The sequence below is a fragment of the Engraulis encrasicolus genome, chromosome 9 (genome assembly GCF_034702125.1).
Source record: "Engraulis encrasicolus isolate BLACKSEA-1 chromosome 9, IST_EnEncr_1.0, whole genome shotgun sequence".
NCBI lineage: Eukaryota > Metazoa > Chordata > Actinopteri > Clupeiformes > Engraulidae > Engraulis > Engraulis encrasicolus.
Genome location: NC_085865.1, coordinates 535,515 through 560,069, shown reverse-complemented (window position 1 = coordinate 560,069; position 24,555 = coordinate 535,515). Strand labels below are relative to the sequence as shown.

Here is a 24,555-nt window from a genome sequence, read left to right as displayed (position 1 = left end):
CTCTCTCTCTCTCCTACTCACTTCCTGTCACCATCTCACTCTTCCTATCAAAATAAGAAGCTCAAAGCCCCCTTTCCCCTTCCTATCAAAATAAGAAGCTCAAAGCCCCCTTTCCCCTTCCTATCAAAATAAGAAGCACAAAAGCCCCCTTTTCCTTCCTTCGGCCATTTCCTTTTTTCTTTTTGCCGCTCCTCCTTTTCTCCTACATTTTTCTGCAGCGCTCCCAAGCGATGGAGCATAATTCTACATTAGACAGGGGAGGCGGAGGAGGAGGAGGCGGAGGAGGTGGAGGAGGAGGAGGAGGAGGCCGGTTTGGTTTGGTTCGGTTCAAGACGGCCAGAGCGCCTGATGCTAAAGGTCGCCGTGACGTACATCATCACGTCACAAATAAAGCTCAGCGATTAAATGAAGTCTGGAATCCCCAGCAGAACATTCCTAAAGCACAGGCCCAGTCATCGCCAAGGAATTCAGTGTGTGTGTGTGTGTGTGTGTGTGTGTGTGTGTGTGTGTGTGTGTGTGTGTGTGTGTGTGTGTGTGTGTGTGTGTGTGTGTGTGTGTGTGTGTGTGTGTGTGTGTCTGCACATGCATGCGCGCACCATAAAGATAGGCCATGCGCCTTGCTCCTTGCCCTTATCACAAGTACACACACACACACACACACACACACACACACACACACACACACACACACACACACACACACACACACACACACACACACACACACACACACACTCTTATTCGCTGTCTCTCGGGCAGCACACACATTCCAAGGAGAGTTCTGTGACGCACCGGACAGAGCAAAGGCCCTCTCTCTCTCTCTCTCTCTCTCTCTCTCTCTCTCTCTCTCTCTCTCTCTCTCTCTCTCTCTCTCTCTCTCTCTCTCTCTCTCTCTCTCTCTCTCTCTCTCTCTCTCTCTCTCTCTCTCTCTCTCTCTCTCTCTCTCTCTCTCTCTCTCCCGGGTGCCACATGACCTTAATGTTGTCATTAGGTGTTGTGTAAGCGATGATGCCCCCTTCTGGCCTTCTGGAGTATTGAAACTGACTGGTGGCCGGTGGCATTTCCCTAAGTTTAATTTCCTCTGAATAGGCAGAGCTGGGGAGGGTGCAGCTTGGCGGTGGAGGTGGAGGAGGAGGAGGAAGAGAGGAGGTGGAGGAGGAGGTGGTGGAGGAGGTGGAGGAGGAGGAAGAGGGGGAGGAGGTGGTGGTGGAAGAGGAGGTGGTGGAGGAGGAGGAAGAGAGGAGGTGGAGGAGGAGGTAGGGGAGGTGGAGGTGGAGGAGCTGGGGAGGGTGCAGCGTGGCGGTGGAGGAGGAGGTGGTGGAGGAGGAGGAGGAGGAGGAGGAGGAGGAGGAGGTGGAGGAGGAGGTGGAGGAGGAGGAAGAGGGGAGGTGGTGGAGGAGGTGGTGGAGGAGGTGGAGGAGGAGGAGGAGGAAGAGAGGAGGTGGAGGTGGTGGAGGAGGAACAGAGGAGGTGGAGGAGGTAGAGGGAGAGGAGGAGGAGGAGGAGGAGGAGGTGGTGTATGAGGAGGAGGAGGTGTATGAGGAGGAGGATGTGGAGGATGAGGAGGAGGTGTAGGAGGAAGAGGAGGAGGAGGTGTAGGAGGAAGAGGAGGAGGTGGAGGAGGAGGTGGAGGAGGAAGAGGAGGTGGAGGAGGAGGGGGAGGAGGTGTATGAGGAGGATGATGTGGAGGATGAGGAGGAGGTGGAGGAGGTGTAGGAGGTGGTGTTACTTTGCGGTAGTCGTTATTATGCAGTGCTGTGCTACCTGCCCGTCCAATTGGGCTGCTTAGGATCCGTCTGCGGATAAAATGGGGTAAAATAGGTGGAGTGAAGAATGGGCAGTCATGGGTGAGCGGTTAGGGCGTCAGACTTGCATCCCAGAGGTTGCCGGTTCGACTCCCGACCCGCCAGGTTGGTAGGGGGAGTAATCAACCAGTGCTCTCCCCCATCCTCCTCCATGATTGAGGTACCCTGAGCATGGTACCATCCCACCGCACTGCTCCCCATGGGGCGCCACTGAGGGCTGCCCCCTTGCACGGATGAGGCATAAATGCAATTTCGTTGTGTGCAGTGTGCAATGTTCACTTGTGTGCTGTGGAGTGCTGTGTCACAATGACAATGGGAGTTGGAGTTTTAAAGAAAAAAAAGAAAAGAAAAAAAATGGGCATTTGGGCAGATTTTTCTGCAGAAGAATGGCCATAGCAATCAATAGAACTTAGTTCAGATCAAAGTTCAAAGTCAGATTTTGTGCTTCCAGGCGGCTTTTTAAGTTTTTTTTGTGCTTCCAGGCGGGTTTTTACGTTTTTTTTGTGCTGGAAATGATCGGTCTCATCTGGCAACCCTGGCTACCTGACCGACACTAAGTGATCGTCACTTAAAGCAATAAACATAAAAACAAAAAATAAACATAATCCAGCCATAACCATTCAATTCATCTTCTCCATACAAATATATCCTATTTAACCCAAAATATTACCAAAAGTTACCAAAACATAAAAAACACCAAAATGGTCCTAATCCACTGACCCTGCCCTATCAAGTCCATACTATCCCATACTATCCTGTTGTCTGAGAAAGGTTTACCTCAACACAGAGAAAACAAAACTAGAGAGCCCCTTGAGAGATAAAGATTTTATATTGTGAAACGCTATTTATTTGTGGTGCGTTTCAAGTCATACTTGCTTCTCCACTCGTGATAGTTACTTGTCTCTGATACTGTTGAGTGGAAAGCACCTCTGGGATATTATAGTGTTGTGTTGAGTGGAAAGCAGTATCGGGTGCCGATTCCGATACCAGTATCGGTATCGGTGCATCCCTAGTCGTGTCCATTGTCGTGTCCAGTTGACTGTCATTGTCGTGGTCACATGTGGAGGTTTGTTCACACTGGCCCTGAGGAGTTGGAACCTCTTAGAGACTGTTATCACATCTAACCACACTCCTCCGCCCTGATCTCTCTGTTTCGATCTCTCTCTCTCTCTCTCTCTCTCTCTCTCTCTCTGTATTTCAATCTGTCTGTCTGTCTGTCTGTCTGTCTCACACCCCCCCCCCCCCCCTCTCTCTCAAGATCTCAAAGCGGTTGAAATGAAACTGAAAGTTGATCACTTTTCTGTCTTCTCATGCTGACGGTCTTGAAAGACGGGTTGCAATTCATCCGCTTTCAAGACACTCCCAGATCTCACACACATGTACTGGCCACGTTATGGCCCCCTTTGCCACATCAATAAACTCACTGTCATACATCATTTAAAAAAACAAAACAAATTTTAAATCAAAATGACAGCAGCCTCTTGGATTTTCCGAGTGATGGATTGTCTTAGGGGTCTTACACACTAGGGCGGTAAAGCGTCGGGGAAAGGCCGCGTTTTTTACCGGCGTCTGTGAAAATACATTGAAACATATCTGTCCTTACACACCAACCGGCGGTAGTCGGGTCATTTCATTTCCCACCCCTGCCCCCGTATCTCTCTACCTCTCTTCCTCTCTACCTCTCTTCCTCTCTACTGTCCGATCAACAATAAACACACAAAAAGCCCCTCAGAAAAAAAAGAAGGAAAAAAAAAGGTTTAATGGGCGTGTCCTAATAAACTTTTGTCAATTCGTGACCAATGTGATTTTATGCTTGTAGGTATTAATTTAAGTAAAAATGAAAGATTAAGTAAAGCGTATTAATTTGTTTTCTGATTTACTTCTTTGTGTGTCCCCTCAGGGAGAAGTTCCTGTCGGCTCCTCCCGGTTTCCGCCAGACGGGGAAGGTGTGCGGCTTCTTCCTCAGAGAGACAACCTGCTCCAGCACCAGCTGCAGCACATGTAAGTACACATGCGAGCGTGTGTGTGTGCTAGTGTGTGTGTGCGTGTTTGTGTGTAAGTACCGGTGTTTATCTTTTGAAGACTGACCTGAGGAGAAATCTGTGCGTGCGTGCCTGCGTGCATGTTAATGCAATAGCACAAATACACCAGACCCAAACAGTGACACGGGAAACTCGAGAATCATACGTACGTCGTTTGATAAATGAGGGCCAAGGTTTTTCGGTCCAAAGGAGGGTCCCAGCAGAAGCAGTTTAAGAAGTCAGGATGTTGTGAATGTTACACCCTGTTAATGTGAGAAATGGTTGGTGTTATGTGAAGCTTGGCAGCGTGGTATGACGTCTGTGTGTACGTCATGCAGCTGAGCTGTGCCTCTAAGTCTTAGATGGAGGGGGACAGCAGGAGAGAAGGAGCTGAGATGGAGGGGGACAGCAGGAGAGAAGGAGCTGAGATGGAGGGGGATGGCAGGAGAGAAGGAGCTGAGATGGAGGGGGATGGCAGGAGAGAAGGAGCTGAGATGGAGGGGGATGGCAGGAGAGAAGGAGCTGAGATGGAGGGGGATGGCAGGAGAGAAGGAGCTGAGATGGAGGGGGATGGCAGGAGAGAAGGAGCTGAGATGGAGGGGGTGAGAGGAGAGCAGCAGACGAGAGGAGAGCAGACGAGAGGAGAGCAGAAGAGAGGAGAGCAGATGAGAGCAGAGGAGAGGAGAGGAGAAGAGGGGGAGAGAAGGGCAGTAGAGGAGACGAATGAGTTTGAGGCCAGCCAGTTTAACCTCACACTACAGGTCAGTTGACATGGCAACGTGGCTCTTACACTACAGGTCAGTTGACATGGCAACGAGACTCTCACACTACAGGTCTGTTGACATAGCAACGTGGCTCTTCTTCAAAGGGAGGGATGTATATTCGAATTTAACCTTGCAGAGCGAACAGTAGCAGAGAGGACAAAGAGTCTAACAGCATTTCCTACTGCAAGCAAATCATAAACTGAAAGCAACAGAATTGGTGCCATGTCCTCATTGGATCTGTATAATCTGCCCTCTGCAGTGCTGATTGCATGTATGTAACATTTGTTATGACAATTCTTCGATTCTTTTATGGAAATAATACTGAAATTGTAACCAGTTCTTTGTAATACTTCCAGAAGGAATGTAGATTCTTTATTGATAGGCTTTCCATCTTAAATTGTGTCGGATTTATCTGCAAAAATGGGTAACAAATGTCTGAAAAATTGGTCATTGGTTTCCATTGGTTTCAATGAGGGCACTCGTATTCTGGCAGGCACTCACTTTTCGGCACGACAGGGGCGTTGGCAGGTTGATGAAGGGGGTGTTGGCAGGTTTATGATTAGGCCAAAGGGGCATTGTTAGGCTTAGGATGAGGTCAAGGGGGCATTGGCAGGTTTATGTTGAGGGCAAGGGGCATTGTTAGGCTTATGATGACGTCAAGGGGGCATATGTTCAGTAAAAGGTTAAAGCACTGCCTTATCTATCAGCAGCTGCTACAGCTGTGTGACCCAGTTACTGTAGTGAGAGGCCATCAGCTGAGAGGGGGGGTGGGGTGGGGTGGGGGGTCTGTGTGTGATGGTTGGAAGACAGATGTGAGGCCTGTCTGAATGTGAGAGATTCTCTCTCTGTAGTGTGTGTGTGTGTGTGTGTGCGTGTGTGTGTGTGTGTGTGTGCGTGTGTGCGTGTGTGTGTGCGTGTGTGCGTGTGTGTGCGTGTGTGTGCGTGTGTGTGCGTGTGTGTGTGTGTGTGTGTGCGTGCGCGTGCGCGTGCGTGTGCTCTCTTGACACCCAGGTGTGTGTGGGTTTGTGCGGATGTAACTGTGTGTGTGTGTGTGTGTGTGTGTGTGTGTGTTAGAGCTGGGCGGTGTACGGTTAAAAAACCGTGATCTCGGTTTACACTACACAAGGTTCTCTTTTTGATGAGAGACGGTTTTGTGTCACACTTCTAAAGATTCTTCTAATTCAAGTCTCTGACACTTCATTTCAACTCTGCTAAGTCCACTGTTGTTGCTGTTCTACTAGGGAATGTCACCACGATGTAAGATATTGATTGAACTAATAAAATAATTGGTTACGCGCTAGAGGCTAGTGAGAGTGAAACATGATGAACACACATGGCATGGATGAATCATGACAAACATTTAAATTGATTTAGCCTACCTTTGTTCTCACAAAGTTAAATAAAAGGCAATTCTGGTGCTATGTTAACAGGCTACAACAGTTATCTGATTCTTAACTGTATTTAATTACCATCCCAACTGTGTGCGCAGTGCTGTTAAGACTGCTTATAAGCCAAAGTAGCCTAGCTTTCAAATGCAATGGGCAGACAAGATACATTGCTACATTGCTATTGTTTGAAATTATTTGGGGGCAAAATAGGAGCGAAACACATCGCAATATGACACAAACTACCGGACAAAATACCTTCTATGTTGGATTTGGACTTTAATTCAAAGACAATATGCACACAATGTCAAGTAAATCCGTTTGTTTTCAGTGTCTGTCTTCAGTCTGTTTCGTTTCTGTCCCACTGTTGTTTACTCGCTAGTCCAGCGGCAGCGCAACGCGCCGGATGTGTTGCCAGGTGTAGAACGACAAATAAGCCATTAGTGTTGCCAGGTGTAGAACGAAATAAGCTGTTTTGGGCTGTCTTGGAAAAAAAGCCCAAAACAGCTGCTTTTAATCATTTAACCCTTCTTCCTTGAAAAATCTATGATACCCTGGTCAAGATTTTAGGTTATTTTATGAAATGCTGCATTTTCCCCTTTGTTGGATAGGGAAATATAAACTATAAATTATAGGCCTAGAAAATATTATTGAAATGAAAAAATGATAAAATATAAATGGAGATTAATTTAAAGTGGAAATGAAGCACTGACAACTATTATCATTTTTTGGCGGCTTATTTATTTTCATAAACGAATGGATGTTCGTTGAACTGCACTTTTAAGTAGTTTTGCTGAAAAATGACATGTTATTACCGAGTTTCGCCACAAGGGCGCAGCCATGTTCGCCGCCTATGTAACGCGAATGGTAGAACTTGGTGGCTAATGTAGCCTTCCATTCACTTAACGTTAGCGTGTGCTAACTACAGCGCTAACTGACTTTAATCGTGGCAGTAAAATTGAAGAAGGACGAGGGGTTCATTTTACATTGTCCCTGGGTTTTCTATGTTATATACCTACTATCAGATGAAAGAGAAATGCCAAGTGTCATTATCACTTTGTGTCAAAAAGCCTTTGCTACGAGCATGGTGGGATAGCTGCAGCCATCCACCCATTGCATCCACCATAGGACAGGAGTCAGGACTGGGGCTGCTCGATCTCATAGGTTTGTAGTGACAGACTGTCACCAATAACGTCTTTCTTCTGCATTGTTGGACGCTAATCTGAAAGCCCATGTCTTTAAGTTGGCTATGTGGTTCAATTCAGTAATAGAAAATAACTTGCAAAATTGGCGGAAGTTTGGAAAGCTTTGTGAAGGGAAGGGACGCAGCCTGTGTGTGTGGCTTTCCCATCCCCTCTCTCGTCTCGCTCTCGGAGGAGCTTTGGGGATTTGAAGTTGATGCCACGGGAAATGACACGTTAAACTAACATAGCCTACATTAAGTTATGGCATGCTTAAAGTAGCTGCATCTATTGTAGTAAACTATTATGTTATTGAAGTCGCGGATGCATCCTCAAACTGGCTGGAATAGCGTTGTTGCCTTGGATTATTGTTGACTGGATAACACCGATAAACGTGGGCACGGAGATGTCAAAGTAGCCTAATTCAGGTGCTTGGAAAATGTTGGCGAAATCATCTGAAGATGAAGGTAGGGAACTGTAACATTGCACGACATCGCACGATTATGAATAGTGATCATGTTGGCTCATACCAAAATTTGTTAGCGACTTGTCACCTTAGCAAAAATAAGCTGCTTGTTTACCTGTGGTTCATGTGATGGGATGTCTTGTCTGCCTTCATGCCTCATATTTGTTCTGTCCCACCCAGAGGTTGCGCTAGACTTTTTCACAGTCCGTCATTTTGACGGACAGGGTCGAAAAAAATCCGTCATCGCTTTTTTTTTATTTTTTTTATTTTTTAAATTCTCCACCTGGTTTCTCAATGTGGGGTCGCGACCCCGCACCGAGAACAACACATGCGCAATTGCGGCCAATTGAGAGTAAACCGCTGTGAGTAGCCTACACCCCCTTTCACTCAACATTCATTCTCCAACTTCGAAGATGGAGTCAATTTTGCTGTCCACTTTCTCTCTCTGCCTCCCTCATTGCACTGTTTAAAAAGCTGCAGATATCTCTCATGACGCGTGTCTGATTCAGTGTTCAGCGCTATGGTCACCACAAGCACTTTTTTAAAAGACGCGTGCAGGGCTTTATCCAACAGCTGTCAGTCACTCGTTTTGCTCTGAATGCACCGATTGTAATACAAAGGCGCAGTGTTATATTCGCGTTGGACTTCACATGCACGATGGAAAGGAAAGCCGTCTTGAAGCAGAAAGGTGTAGCCCAGACAGTAGATAAAGGCACTGAAGCCTACAACAGGAAGACAACAAGATTTCGCAAAACTTTTTTGAAAAATGTCAGCGACGGTAAAGGGAGCCTCTCCATACGTAGCCCCATCGGCTTATATGTTGGCTCTGGGAGCGCGGTAAAGTTGTCTGAAAAAAAAACAAATATCGCCTATAATGGGTGAACCAGCTATCGAAATGAGAGACGGTTAGCCGTTTCTGGCAACGTTTGCCAAGTTGTAAGTTGCGTTGCCTGGTAATATTTAGGTTCTTGAATATCCGTCGTTTTTATTAGTTAATGTCCTGAAGCCGTTTTAGACCTGCGTTGCCTTTGAGTGAAGGTTCTGGCTAGCAAACGTGCTATTCGCATAGGCCTATTTGTTTTTGTTTCAAGCGAGGAGTTATGAAACAATGCTTCTATGAAGGGCGATAGAGGGACAACTTCGTAATTGGCAGAAAATCAGATAGTCGGTAAATGTAGTAGGCCTAGGTCTACACATAGTTCTGAATCTTAAAGTCGAAGTCACACGTGTATGGTGGCAAGGTCTTAGTTATTTTAATTCATTATTTTGAGCAAGTGCAGAGGCGCGCGCTCTGCTGCAGCCAGCCGCACAGCCCAGCTGCGGCGCATGGTATGACAAGCAGGGAGAGAAGGAGAAAGGCAAACGATAGTAGCATGAAATTATCTGCGCTGATAACTATGCCTAATTGAAATGCATAGCCTATTTGCTCTACTCAATAGAGGCGTAGGCCTACTTAAACTTGTGATTTATTTATCATCACCCTGAATATTGATCAGTCAAAATGACGGACAGGCTTCAGAATTTTCCGTCATCCTTCAAAAAAATCCGTCAATGACGGACATTTGTCGGTTAACGCGACCTCTGGTCCCACCCAAACACGTATTCTTGCTTCATTTGGGTTAAGCAAATAAGCTCATAATCAGCCACGCAAGTCCCAAATGTTTAATTCACTACTATCATAACAGCATTAGGAATAGGACACTACCATTCACGTGACGTCACCCGCTGTTGGCTGGAAACGTTAACAGAAACGTTACGTGTTTGTGCTTTATTTTTTTTATTAACGGCTTAAATTTCAGACTTCAAAAATATATATATTTGCTGGCTTATCTTACTGGTGTTATAGACCCCTATATTAGGTCACTGCTTCATTTCCACTTTAAATTCATGATTTTATCTAATTTTAGCATTTAATTTGAGATCTTTTCCTCAGAAAGATTAAGATTTGGGGGGAAATCGTCGCATATCAAAAAACCGTGCAGAAAACCGCGATATCAATTTTCATCAAGAAAACTGTGATGCTAATTTTTTCCAAAACCGCCCAGCCCTAGTGTGTGTGTGTGTGTGTGTGTGTGTGTGTGTGTGTGTGTGTGTGTGTGTGTGTGTGTGTGTGTGTGTGTGACTCTCTCTCTCTTGACACTCAGGTGTGTGTGGGTTTGTGCGGATGTCACAGTCTGGTGTTCACACACCCGAGGGCAGGGAGGGGAGGGGAGGGGAGGGGAGGAGAGGAGAGGAGAGGAGAGAAGAGCAGAGAAGAGAAGAGGAGAGGAGAGGAGAGGAGTGCAGTGCAGTGCAGTGCAGGGATGAGTGCAGGGATGAGTGCAAGTCAATAAAACACATCACCACCAGGGCCAACCAGAAGCCATGGTTCACAGGAGACGTTCACCGACTGCTGAGGGCCAGAGACAAAGCCTTCAGAGCAGGAGACGTAGCTGGCCTAAAGACAGCAAGGGCAAACCTGTCCCAGGGCATCAGGAAAGCAAAAAAGGAATACTCAGACAAAATAACAACACACTTCAAAGACAGCAGAGATGCTCAGAGCCTGTGGCAGGGCATACAGGCCATCACGGACTATAAGCCTGCACCACGAAGCTGTGACAACAACACCTCTCTGCTAAACGACCTGAACAGACACTCGCCCACAGAAAACTCCCCCTCCCCCCCATGATCAACCCCTTTACCTGTCCTCTGCCAGTGTTAAGAGGACACTGGCCACCATCAACCCACGCAAAGCAGCTGGCCCAGACAACATACCAGGCCGAGTGTTGAAGGATTGTGCAGAAGAGCTGAAGGATGTCTTCACAGACATCTTTAACATCTCTCTGGAGCAAGCAGTCATCCCATCACTTTTCAAAGCTGCTACCATCATACCTGTGCCGAAGAAATCATCACCATCATGCTTCAATGACTACCGTCCTGTAGCACTGACGCCCATAATCATGAAGTGCTTCGAACGGCTAGTCCTGTCACACATCAAAGCCACCCTACCCCCCACCCTAGACCCCTACCAGTTCGCATACCGAGCCAAGCGATCCACGGAGGATGCAATTTGCTCTGCCCTCCATCTAGCCCTCACCCACTTGGACAATAAAGACTCATATGTGAGAATGCTGTTCATTGACTTCAGTTCAGCATTCAATACCATAATACCACAACACCTCATCAGAAAACTGGACAAACTAGGTTTCAGCACCTCCCTCTGCAACTGGCTGCTGGACTTCCTGATGCAAAGACCACAAGCAGTACGGGTAGGGAACAACACCTCAAGCACCCTGACCCTGAGCACGGGGGCTCCGCAAGGTTGTGTTCTCAGCCCCCTGCTGTTCACGCTGCTGATACACGACTGCACAACGACCCACAGCACTAACCATCTAGTGAAGTTTGCGGATGATACAACACTGGTGGGCCTCATCACCAAGGGCGATGAGACTCACTACAGAGAAGAAGTAGACCTGCTGGCCAGATGGTGCAAAGACAACAACCTCCTGCTGAATGTCAACAAGACCAAGGAGATTGTTGTCAACTTCCAAAGGGTCCAAAAACAACTGCCACCACTGACCATCGACGGCGATGCTGTGGAGAGAGTGAGCAGCACCAAGTTCCTTGGAGTGCACATCAGCGACGACCTCTCTTGGACCACCAACACTACATCACTGGCGAAGAAGGCCCATCAGCGTCTCTACTTCCTGCGCAAACTAAAGAAGGCAAGTGCTACACCCTCCATCATGACAACATTCTACAGAGGAACCATAGAGAGCGTCGTGTCCAACTGCATCACAGTGTGGGGAGGAAGCTGCACGGAGAAAAACAGGAAGACACTCCAGCGTGTTGTGAACACAGCGAAGAAGATCATTGGAGTACCACTCCCCTCCCTGCAGGACATTTACACCACGCGCCTCACCCGGAAAGCACTAATGATCATCAAAGACACAAGCCACCCTGCACACAAACTGTTCAGCCTCCTGCCCTCTGGAAAGAGGTACAGGCGCCTCCGTTTCCGTACCACCAGGCTGGCGAGCAGCACAATGCACCAAGCGATCAAGATGCTGAACACTCAACCCACTCTCCCTCCACTGTCAGCCTCTAGCCAGCAAGGCCACTGACAACCCCCCCCCCATCCCCCACCACCATATCTGCGACTGAACATTCCACCTGCACTACTATACTTGTGACTGAACTTTCAACCTGCACTAACTCAAAACATGCACACACACACACACACACACACACACACACACACACAAGCACACTGCACTTTCTGCACTAAACCCAAACATACACACACTGACACACACTGACACACACACACACACACACACACACACACACACACACACACACACACACACACACACACACACACACACACACACAGACACACGAACACACACCGCACCTTCTACCTGCACTAAACACATACACACACATACACACACACACACACACTGCTGCTGGTGTACTTCACAGACCTTTTTAATATTTATTTTTCTTCAAAATGCTACTATTACCATGTCAGAACGCTATAAAGGACTTTTTTAGGAAAAGCACAAAAGCACAACAATACCTCTTAATGTATGTCCTCTACAAGTCTTCTGTTGTCCAGTCTTGCACTTTAAATGTCTGTATGAGCACTGTCTATGTCCATACTGTCTTAAGTCCATGTATAAGTACTGTCTATGTCTATACTGTCTATGTCCTTACCTAGATTAGTCTATGTCTGTATGGGAAAGCAAGAAATGTAATTTCAAATTCTTTGTATGACCAGTGCATGTAAAGAAATTGACAATAAAACCTACTTGACTTGACTTGAAGTCGACCTCTGTCTCTGTCTCATATCGGGGGTATTTGGCCTTCAGGTGAAACGTCAGGATGAACCTTAAACAATCGCACAAATCATCCCTACCGTGGCTACAAATCATCCCTACCGTGGCTACAAATCATCCCTACCGTGGCTCTAAACAGTGGACCCGGGTCCTTTGCTCTACCCCCCACCCCCCCCATCTCTCTCCCCATTCACTTCCTGTCTACCTCTCCTACTGTCCGATCACCAATAAAGTAAAAACCCAAACAAACACAAATAGCACAGATGGACAGTAGCAGTTTCTTTACACCAATTCACTTACTGTATAAGTAATTCACTTTGGCAAATACTTCACTGCTTAAACTTAAATACTTAAGGCCAAATATCCCCTACTTTTTGAACACATTGTTTATTTAATTGAGAAGACGTAATCATATCACCTGAAATGTAGAACCTCTACCTCAAAAGAACCAATTTTAGATACGGGACAACATTCGAAGATGTGCCTACAATTCCATTGTGACACGGCCAGCTGTCGGTATTGAAAAAGAGAAGCGGACTGAGAAAACCTCTCTCTCTCTCTCTCTCTCTCTCTCTCTCTCTCTCTCTCTCTCTCTCTCTCTCTCTCTTTCTTTCTCTCTTTCTCTCTCTCTTTCTTTCTTTCTCTCTTTCTCTCTCTCTCTCTCTGCCCCCCTCCTCGCTGCAGTTTGTCTTTTTCTTCACGGCTATCTTTCCCAGACTTCTGTCCCCGTTTGTAGTGGCCATCTGTTGTCTCTTTGACAAAGATGCACCGTCTCTGCTTGACTGCTTGCCTCCTTGCGTGTGTGTAACACGCCGACTTCTATCTGTCACTTGTGTGCACTATGACTTTGCATGTCAACTCGTGCTCTACGACACCCCTTGACGGGTTAAGGTTTACTGATAGTCGTTTCACCCAAACACGGAAGCATGAAATAAAAATGTCTTTGCATGATGCCAGTCTGCTGTGTGCCACCCTCTCCTCTCCTCTCCTCTCCTCCCCTCCCCTCCCCTCTCCTCTCCTCTCCTCTCCTCTCCTCTCCTCTCCTCTCCTCTCCTCATCCTCTCCTCTCCTCTCCTCTCCTCTCCTCTCCTCTCCTCTGTTTATCTGTGTGCCACCCTCTTTCTCTCTGTTTTCCTGATCTTCCTCTTATTTGTTGTCTCCTCTTGCTTAGAATGTTTCACTAATCAGCTGTTCCCCCGAACAGCTCTCGTCTTGCCCACCTTCAGAATCCTCACTAGATTATGGTTGCAGGGTAATGGCCTTTGAGGTAGACAGCTTGGCGGATGCAACTCTGTCTAGGGCTGGGCAATATAACGATATATATCGTTATCGTGATATAAAAGTGTATATCGTGATTTTTTCCCTATATCGTTTATATCGTGATATTCAATTGTATAAAACTGATAAAATTACTATCATTTAATTACATTCCATGTTGTCACAATACACACTATAAGTTCATGTAACTGTAAAAATAACAATAAAAAGATCCGTTTTAAAGAAAGGTTGTTTTGCGACATGAAAAAATAAAGAGCAAATAAAGAGAATAACTGTAAACGTATGTAATTGTGCCATATCATGATATATATCGTTATCGTTTTTTTTTATTTTTTTAAACCCAACCACCATCCCCCCTTATGGGGGACCTCATATTGTTTTTTTTTTTCATATCGCCCAGCCCTAACTCTGTCTCCGTGCTGCTGCCTCGCCAGTAACTTTGTGGATCTGGTCACCTCGTCGGCTGTTATCCCTTATATGACTTATTTGACTTTTGAAGATTAAGATCAATCTCCCCAATGTAATACAATAACACAGGAGCTTGCTTACGTGTCTGGCTCTGGTACTGTAACATTTGTACAGACTCTCTATTCCTCTGACCAATGCCAGCCTCCTCTCTATTCCTCTGACCAATGCCAGCCTCCTCTCTATTCCTCTGACCAATGCCAGCCTCCTCTCTATTCCTCTGACCAATGCCAGCTAGCCTCTTTTCAGTCAGCTTCTGGGAATGAATGAATGAAAGAGAGGGACAGAAAAAGAGAGGGGTAATAAACTGATGAATGGCTAATGAATAAAAACCAGAGAAGGTAAAGGATGTAGGTTTCTACTTCACCAATCGTGTCTGTGCGCGTCTGTGTGCGTGCGTAGCTAACTGCCTCTCTGGCACACAGCATAATTCTCATCGTGCCTGTTGCTTCTACCGTAGCCATCAAACCGCTTGTTCGAAAACAAAGGGGATGGATGTGTACCATGCAAGGGCAGTTTGTGTATGTGTGTATGTGTGCGTGTGTGTGTGTGCGTGCGCGTGTGCGTGCGCGTGTGGCTGTGCGTGTGCGTGTGCGTGTGTGTGTGTCGCTACGCCTGTGGATGTTTGTTTGGGTGCATCAGGAGAAGGTGTTTCCGTATCAGGTTGTGGCCGTCTTGAGGTGTAAATGTCAATGTTCCACTCAGCCCAGCTCCTCTTCACTCTACTCCGCTCTGGTCTGCCTGGCGGGCGTCCCCAGGGGGGGAGGATTGGGCTGTCAAGTCAACAAACACACTGCCAGCAGTTACATGGAGGTGGATTAAAGGAACAGGGACGAGGGGAGAGGAGAGGAGAGGAGAGGAGGGGAGAGGAGAGGAGAGGAGAGGAGAGGAGAGGAGAGGAGAGGAGAGGAGGGGAGGGGAGAGGAGAGGAGAGGAGAGGAGAGGAGAGGAGAGGAGAGGAGAGGAGAGGAGAGGAGAGGAGAGGAGGGAAGTGGAGTGGAGTGGAGAGGAGAAGGGAGAGGAGAGGAGAGGGGAAGGGAGATGAGAGGGGAGAGGAGGGAGAAAGAGAGGAGAGGAGAGGGGAGGGGAGAGGAGAGGAGGAGAGGGGAGAGAGGGGCAGTTGGAGAGGAGAGAGAGAGGGGCAGTTGGTTGGAGAGGAGAAGAGTGCAGGAAAGAAGAGAGGGAAGTGGGTGGAGAGAGAGAGAGAGAGAGAGAGAGAGAGAGAGAGAGAGAGAGAGAGAGAGAGAGAGAGAGAGGGGTCAATGGAGGAGAGGATTGAAAAGAGGGGAGGATGATATGAACATTCCTAAATGTTTTTTGCTGAACCGCGTCATGGCTCATTACCACAATATTAGCTTGTGTTTAATCAGTTCGCTTTGCTGCCAGCGAATTCACTTTGGTCGCTTTAGTCGCCAAACCTCCGTGGAGAAATAATGACTTCAGCTCAGGTAGCACAGGTCCCTCTTATTGTACACATACAGCAGCTTAAAGGGGGATGCCACTATTTTGGGGATTAATACAGTTAAAGGGGTATGCCACTATTTTGGGGATTAATACAGTTAAAGGGGTATGCCACTATTTTGGGGATTAATACAGTTAAAGGGGTATGCCACTATTTTGGGGATTAATACAGTTAAAGGGGTATGCCACTATTTTGGGGATTAATACAGTTAAAGGGGTATGCCACTATTTTGGGGATTAATACAGTTAAAGGGGTATGCCACTATTTTGGGGATTAATACAGTTAAAGGAGTATGCCACTATTTTGGGGATTAATACAGTTAAAATCGTTGGCCAGGGTTTATAAAGGTGGTAGGGTGTCTCATTTTTCATGTAAGCCGTTGTCTTGCTTTAAGACAAGTTAAAAGAGGGAGCATGTCGCTAAGCTAGTGTAAGTCAATGGATCCATGTAGCATGCTACAGTGATCCATTGACTTTCACTAGTGGCATACCCCTTTAAGGAAGGAGGCCCCTGCTCAGGGAAGTAGTTGTACAAATGCAGATGTCATCATTAGTGACCCATCAAGGCACCGACAAGGAAATGTGACGCGTCCTCACAACAAGAGAAAGGCTGTGGCTATGTCTCAAATGGCACACTTTTGTCAGTGCACTGACAGTCAGTGCATAGTGTACACAGTGCACTGAGGTCTTTAGTGCATAGTGTCGAGGAAAAATGTGACCACTGTGCCCTTGCTGGAAGTGACGGCTGAGCATGCCATTAGCTTGCCAAAATATGAGTTGGCTACTGTTTACAATGCACAGCGTCTGGTGCTTGTATTTTCATGTCCTTCACCCCAAATGACAACAATCACACATACAATACTTTGGCTGGCATGAAAATGTTGGTGTCCCATTATCATTACTTACAGAATTAGGGGACTGTTGACCAAACTCTTCTACTGAACTGAATGCCACATTTCCTCCCTGCCATTGTCAACATGACCGCCGTTTAGTGCGTGCAGTGTCCATCATTCAAGCACTGCAATTTTCCACCATTGTTAGGGCATCATCCTGGCACTTTCAGTGCACTGGCTCAACTGAAATTTTCAGCGTGAGCGCCCTAGGCACTGAAAAACAGTGCCCGAAGTGCACAAGTGCAGCATTTGAGACACGGCCTAAGTAATGTTGATGGGACACCAACCTTTACATGCCAACCAAAGTATTGTATGTGTGATTGTTGTAGAGCCACCTGGAAACGTCAGGGATTTCAGTATATCCACCTAAAATGTATTGATTCCGTATTTAGAGTAGCACAGTATACCCACCTCAACAATCCTCAAATATACAGTATACCCACCTCAAAAAAGTAGACCACACCACTGCCTGTCCCTCACCTGTTTACCTGTGCTGCCATCTGTGTGTTTACCTGTGCTGTCCTCCTCTCCCCTCCTTCCCTCTCCTCTCCCCTCCCCTCCTCTCCCCTCCTCTCCCCTCCTCTCCTCTCCTCTCCTCTCCTCTCCTCTCCTCTCCCCTCCTCTCCCCTCCTCTCCTCTCCTCTCCTCTCCTCTCCTCTCCTCTCCCCTCCTTCCCTCTCCTCCCCTATCATCTCATCTCATCTCATCTCATCTCCCCTCTCCTCTCCTCTTCTCTTCTGTTCTCTTCTGTTCTCTTCTCTTCTCTTCTCTTCTCTTCTCTTCTCTTCTCTTCTCTTCTCTTCTCTTCTCTTCTCTTCTCTTCTCTTCTCTTCTCTTCTCTTCTCTTCTCTTCTCTTCTCTTCTCTTCTCTTCTCTTCTCTCCTCTCCTCTCCACTTCTCTCCACTTCTCTCCACTCCTCTCCTCTCCTCTCATCTCCTCTCCTCTGTTTACCTGTGTTATCGTCTGTCTATGGCATCATTAATTCATCCCATTCAGATGGTTTGTTCATGGGGATGAATAATTTACAGTAGGAATTCTCTGCGTTGCCCTCCTCCGCTCACCTGTTGGCCGCCCCGGCTGGCTGGCTGCGCTCACCTGGTTGCCACCCTGAATCAGGGTTGCCAGATGTGTCCGATAATTTCCAGGTTGAAAAATGCCTCAAGGCATTAAATCCTGCCCAATTTGAACCAAATTGTTTTACCTCAGGCGCCCGCATGGGTGGGAAACGACCCAATCTGGCAACATTGCCCTGAATGGCATCCAGGTCCATGCGGAGCTCAGACACACCTGACACCTGCAGGAAAGTCAACACGGGCACGCCGCCGTGCCAAGCCAAGCAGCCATTTATTACGCCGTACAATCAAGTCCGCAAGTTCGTTGAATGGAAATGAAGTAATGCCAGGTGTTTTGTGTCGGAGCTGGTTTTGATGTTGCTGGCTTGGTTTTGTGGGCGTGAGCGTGTGTGCTGAACAGAAGAGGAATATATTTTTGTGTTGCAAAGGCAAACGCCAACATTGAAAAAGGCCTTTGAAGTATTGGTATTAGGTTGGATATTGTAGTTACTGCAAATTTGGCAGAGCAGTATCTGAACCAGGACACATGTGGTCCATACAGATTTCTCTCAACAAACAGCAATGCTATGAAGACCATTTTCAGTGAAGACTTAATTTCGAAAAAAATGTGGTTACGGCAGTGTTTCTCAACCAGGGTGCCGGGGCACCCTGGGGTGCTGCAGGCCCCCCTCAGTGGCTGATAAATAAATTATGTACTATAATAAATATTTGTCTAAATTAATGCTTAGTCAGTGGAATCTTTCATCTGCCATTTACGCACAATGAAGTAAATTTAGGTCGCCCCAGTTAGTTGCAACATTGTGTGACGTCTCCAAATGTGTTACTTTTCTAAGCTTGTGTGATATCAGATGCGATGCCATGTTACAGATTGTTGGTTTGGGGTACCTTGAAATTTGTCATGAATTGAAAGGGTTCCTCGCCTGTTCCTTTTACTTCCTGTCCCCCCCCCCGGTAATCCCGGTAACCCTGTTCTGTTCTGTTCACTTCCTGTCTCCCCAGGTAACCCCGGTAACTCCGTGCTCTTAGGGAAAGCCTACGACGAGGACGGCTCCGAAGCATCCAGCCAAGAGGAAGGCGAGTATCCAGTCATGTCAAAATAAAAGCCCTGCCCTGTGCTGCTGAGAGCGTCTGCTTACCCATCGCTAGCCCATGAGGACCTAAAAACTAGAAGTTGGACTACTTTAGCAAATGAGTTGGTCTACTTTATCAAATGAGTTGGTCTACTTTAGCAAATGAGTTGGTCTACTTTATCAAATGAGTTGATCAAACTTGTAGTTTCTAGTTTCCCCTGTGACTTTGTATGTAGCTAGGCTAGCATGAGCAAATAGGGTGACCAGCTGTCCGGACTTCGGCCGGACAACCCCGCCCCTTAACTTTCTAAACTAGCGTCCTCGCGCGCACCCATTGCTTCGACTTGCCGAATCCCCGCCTCCGTGGAGAAAACAGTTGGCAATCTAAACTGTAGGCAGAAATCAGGGAACAGCGCTGTCATCTTACCTCAGACTAACTCAGCTGCCAACAACAGTTTTACTTGTAAAACAATATTTTTTGGGGGAAGGATTTTCGCATTTAATTACCTCACTCCGATAAAGGAGTCATCAGTAGGCCTATACCACTAACTTAATATTGTATCAGAGACGACAGGTTACGGTAGACAAATCCTTCCGTTGTTGTCTGTGTTATTTCATTTTTTTTTTTAAATGTATTTTGGGTAGTCATGCATTCGTAGGCCTAATAGCCAACAATTAATTTGATTTACTTTACTCAAAGTTGGTCAGAAGTCTGTTTATCAGCGGTGGCAAACCGCTTCTGTCAACCTTTTTTTTTCATGCAGACTCTGGATAACCAACAACACGAGCTACAGACAGCGCCCGTGCACAAACACGTTTCTTTGCCCTGTTTGTAAAGTTGTGAGAACCCTCGTATCGTTGTAAAGGCATTTAGGTCTGGGGTTATATCTGGAGTAACATGGCGGCCGCAGATATCGGAAACGCGACCGACTGTCAAGGTCTAGTTTGCGTCAATGACGTTGCCTCGCATCTCGAGGCCATAAGCAAAAGGCTAGGAGGAAAGGAAAGACAAAGAGAGGGACACACGGACGTCGTGAACAGGTCGTAAAAACGGACCGATGGCCACCCTATGAGCAAAGGGTTAATAGCTATCGCTTCTTTGTTTTTGTTTTTGTAAACTGTTCACGGGTGTGTATCCTGACATTGCATTTTTTATTTAACACAAAAACAAGATCATCAATTAATTGAAAATGAATGAATGAATGAATGAACGTATGGATGGATGGATGAATTGAGCCAGTGTTGACCTTGCTTTTGTGTGTGTTAAAAGGCTTTGCCAGGTGAGACTGGTCATTTCCAACCCAAAAAATGCACAAAACACAAGTGAAGCACTGAATCCTAAATTCCAAAAATCCAATTTGAACTCAAGTTTATTGATTTCTATGGCCATAAAGCTGCTCCTCGGGACACGACCCAAAACAACCTGTTGCATGCAAACAGTGGCCTGGGCCTGCATTGTTCTCTCATGCATGAGAGAACAAGGTTGTTTTGGGTGGCGTCCCGTGGAGCAGCGGTACTGTTTTGGAAAACCCAACAAAATCAAATGCTTCAACCCCCCGGTGCTTTAAAAACACCTGGTGCACCTGTGGCCTCAAAGTAATAAGCCATGCCCTCTGACCTTTCACCTCTTACCTTTTTGACCTTGTAGATCCTGAGCCTTACGTCCAAGGTCACCGCAAGAAGCCCAGCAGCAAGAGCACCAGCCTCAGGTGAGCTGACACTGTGCTGATCACACTCACACACACATTAACTAACTCCAACATTAACTAGCAGACTTCCATTGCTGATGGCAAGAGCCATGAGGACCATGTGGTTTCCCCGATCACCCTGTCGCATCATCAATAGAACTGGACGATAAGATATTTAATTTCCCTTTCCAGTCTCGTTCCTTTTCCCTTTCTTTGTCTTTTTCTGGCACAATATTCCTTGCCATCTCCCTTGCTCTCTTGTTCTCTTGTTCTCTTTGACTCTCTCTCTCTCTCTCTCTCTCTCTCTCTCTCTCTCTCTCTCTCTCTCTCTCTCTCTCTCTCTAGTGTGCCTAACTCCAGGGGTGTGCAGTGTGAGGGCCGCCAGCAGCAGCAGCAGCAGCAGCAGCAGCAGCATCACGCCTCCGAGCATAACGGCCTTCCGGAGTGGAGACGGAAGAACTGCAGCAGCTCTCACGAACCCTCACAACAGGTGAGTAGCAGCTCTCATGATGAACCCTCACAACAGGTGTGCATTTCTGGAAAGCGTAGCTGTTAGCAGTTAGCAACTTCAGTAGTTGTCAATGGGAAATTGTATTGCAACCACCAAAGTAGCTAACATAGTTAGCAACTACCCTTTCCAGAAATGCACCCCAGGTGTGTATCAGCACTCACGAACCCTCACAACAGGTGTGTAGCATTTTCAGTGTGTACTGATGTGTGTGTGTGTGTGTGTGTGTATTTCCGCACGTGTGCTTGTGTGTTCAACTGCGTGAATGTTGTCAACGGCAACCAGGACCCAGTTTCTCGAAAGCATCGTTGCTAACCAGTTAGCATCTTAGTAGGTTCATGCCAATGGGAAGTTGCATTGCAACCAAGTAAATTGCTAACTTAGTTAGCAACAGTGCTGGGAGTAACAGCGTTAGAGTATAACAGTGTTACTAACGCAGCCTCATTTTGAGTAACGGAATACTTACTTAATTACTTTATCCATAACGCTGTTCCAGTTACTCGGGAGGTAACGCGAAAATAAAATCCATCTCGTGGAAGAGAAATGAGCACATCCCTAAAAACGTTGTGAATTGGATTAACATTCACCATTGATAGGTCATGAAGATATTTGATAGCATCTTAAGCAAAACTAACATCACAGTCAAACTAACATCACAGAACAAGGATGAAAACCCCATTTAACTGTTTCTTTGACATTTTAAAGTGTTTATGAAACGAAAACAAAGTAAAGGAATTGGACCATTTCCAGGACAGATTCTGGCAGTTCTAAGCCTTGTGAATAAAATGGGATATTGTCTGGGTGATATTTTGTCCTAAAAGTCATGTTAAAACGTTCCCAAAAAGTGTTATGTTCGTTTTTTTTGGTGACATGCAAATGTCATGCAAATGATATGCGTGACATAAAAGGGGGGAGTTCACCTCATTCCACCTTGTTCAGATCAATGGCGGCTAGTACCAAACCAAAGCGCAGTGTCAAGCAGTGTGTTGCTGGAGGGCCGAACGGTGCCAGCTGCAAAAATGGCTACTTGCCAGAAGGAATATCTTTGCACAAGTTCCCTTCTGTGAAGAATGATGGAACTGTGGCCAACTGTGGAGAAGGCTAAAACAAGGGCTCTGTGGATCCAATTCGTACGCAGGCACCGGTGTGGCAGCTTTTGTGATATGCACCGGATTCTCATCCGCCCTGTAGGCTATCTGCTTGTAGGATAAACTGAGTAAAGTTAAGTATAGAGTACAGTTGGGCTAAATCAAATATGCCTGTGTAATAATAAGACTCTGATCTAATTCCAAAGTGTAGGCATAACATAAATGACAGCCCCAAAACATTTGCTGACCATATCGAAGATTGTGTAATCTCTGTTTATATTGACATTCGCTTCCTGCCATACATTTGTCCCACATCGCTTGCCATAGCCTCGTACAAGCAGATGCACATGTGGATGAGAATTCCGGTGCATATCACAAAAGCTGCCACACACCGGCGTGGTTTTGAAGCAAGCTCATGGTCACTGTTGTGCTCGGCACATTTCCACCCCTCGTGCTTCACCACAAATGTGGAGATCGCGGGCATGGTTGGACTGAAGAGAATGCTATTGTCTCAAGCAGTTCCAACAGTTGACATCGCCGGCGTGCAGACTGAAACTGCCCCTGTAACTGCTCGTGCACTGCTTTGCTTTAGGCTACGTTTTACCTTGTCCATCTGCTTTGTATGTTGTTTTCAGGAAAGGGTAATGCACATTACATGCCAAACCGATGCAAATGCTCTCGGGATATGCACTTTTTGTTGATTGCCATTCAGCTGGTCAATAAATTGGTTTTGGGATATCCGCGCTTCAGCCTCCGTGGTGCTCTCGGTCGAGGACAGCCAACTCACAGACTGGGCTACTGCTTAGCGAATAAACGGAGATGCATATAGCGTAGGCCTACTTTTTTTCTCTCTTCTTCTTTTTTAGGATTTCGGGGCTGCTCCAACAGCCTATTACCTCCGTTTTTTCTCTAGTTGATAATATTTTTGCATGTACATGCATTTCAATCACACTATATCGCGCAATTGAATCAAAATGCCCCCCATTTGTCAACAAATACACACGCCATGTCTTCTTTGGGTCATGGCAAAGCGCCCTTAGCAACCGTAACCATAAAGAAAACAAACTGTCAGGCTAGGTCAACAATCGTCACTTCGCCTGTCAGACATGTCACTTTCTGCAGATGTATCAGTGCCTCTGAAATAGATTTGTGCTGCTGTTTGTTTTTTTCTCATGAGGTTGGATGTGTGGTTTTTCGACACGCTGATGTTTGTATCAGAATTTTGGTTCCTTTATAAGATGTGGGTCCATCAAATGTGTGTTGTTTTCTCAGATCGCCATACTAGCAAACCAGGGACTCTCCTCTTTGATGTCACAGCCCAGCTCATTAGTCACACCAAATTTCACAGAATTCACACTTTGAGTTGCCATTTTCACAAGTTCCTCCAGGATGATTGGGTTCAAAGTCTCATCGATGCTATCAGAAAAAACAAGGCTTTAATGGGAATGACCGTTTGTTAATAAACACTTTAAGCAAAAAAAAAAAAACTAACGCAAAAAATACTTTTCCTGGTAACTAGTTACTTTTATAGTGAAGTAACGCAGTTACTTTTTGGAGAAGTAACTGGTACTTTTTCAAAGTAACTTTCCCAGCACTGGTTAGCAATAGCGCTTTCGAGAAACGCACCGCTGGTCTGCCCTGTATGGAAGATGACACAAGTGAGAAAGACAATTGTGCATTACCAGCAACCAGTAGAGACAGAGTGTTTTTGGAGGATCCTCCAGCGAAAAGACAAAGCCCAAATACACAGATGGTCAACCCCAGACAATCCCACAAGACTCCACAGATTCTCAGTCGATTGAGCCATCAGTCATGTGTGCAGTATATCACAATCAAGGGTTGTTGTTTTTCCACCTTAAGTTGCCTTTTCACTGATGAGTTGCTTTTTTTCCTACGTGGGCGTTTTTCCAAGTGGGCATTTTGGTGACTAATTGTGATAAGTTTAGCCTGTCTAAGTAAAGAGCTCCACATCACCTCTCTGAGTTGAAAGGCCACCGGGAGCTTTTTCCACTCACACTGTCACCACACACCCGCTGAGGAGACTAAACACCACCACTCATAACAGGGGAGGGGGGACGTATGCCCACCACCCAACTCACACACGTACACGCGCGCACACGTACACGTACACGCGCACACACACACACACACACACACACATACACACACACACACACACACACACACACACACACACACACACACACACACACACACACACACACACACACACACACACACACACACACACACGTATACAAACACACATACACACACACACTGGAGGGGGAGACCTATACCCAGGTTCTTATACACCCACTCATACACACACACACACACACACACACACACACACACACACACACACACACACACACACACACACACACACACACACACACACACACACACACACACACACACACACACACACTGGAGGGGGAGACCTATACCCAGGTTCTTACACACACACTCTTACACACTAGTGTTGTCACAATACCAATATTTTGGTACCGGTATCGGTATCAACATGTATTTCTGTACTTTTAGGTACTTTTTCTGTACTGGAAAAAAAATTGCAACGT

General features: G+C 46.4%; 1 protein-coding gene across 1 annotated transcript in view; it reads left to right on the top strand.

Moving 5' to 3' along the window:
* The window catches only part of LOC134456065 (zinc finger CCHC domain-containing protein 2-like), a 114,647-nt gene that overhangs the window by 61,690 nt on the left and 28,402 nt on the right, over window positions 1–24,555 (top strand). Inside the window, exons 6-9 of the mRNA XM_063207499.1 lie at window positions 3,706–3,806; window positions 18,616–18,690; window positions 20,335–20,395; window positions 20,720–20,864. Of these exons, the coding sequence (XP_063063569.1) occupies window positions 3,706–3,806; window positions 18,616–18,690; window positions 20,335–20,395; window positions 20,720–20,864 (382 nt within the window). The remainder of the gene's footprint in view (window positions 1–3,705; window positions 3,807–18,615; window positions 18,691–20,334; window positions 20,396–20,719; window positions 20,865–24,555) is intronic.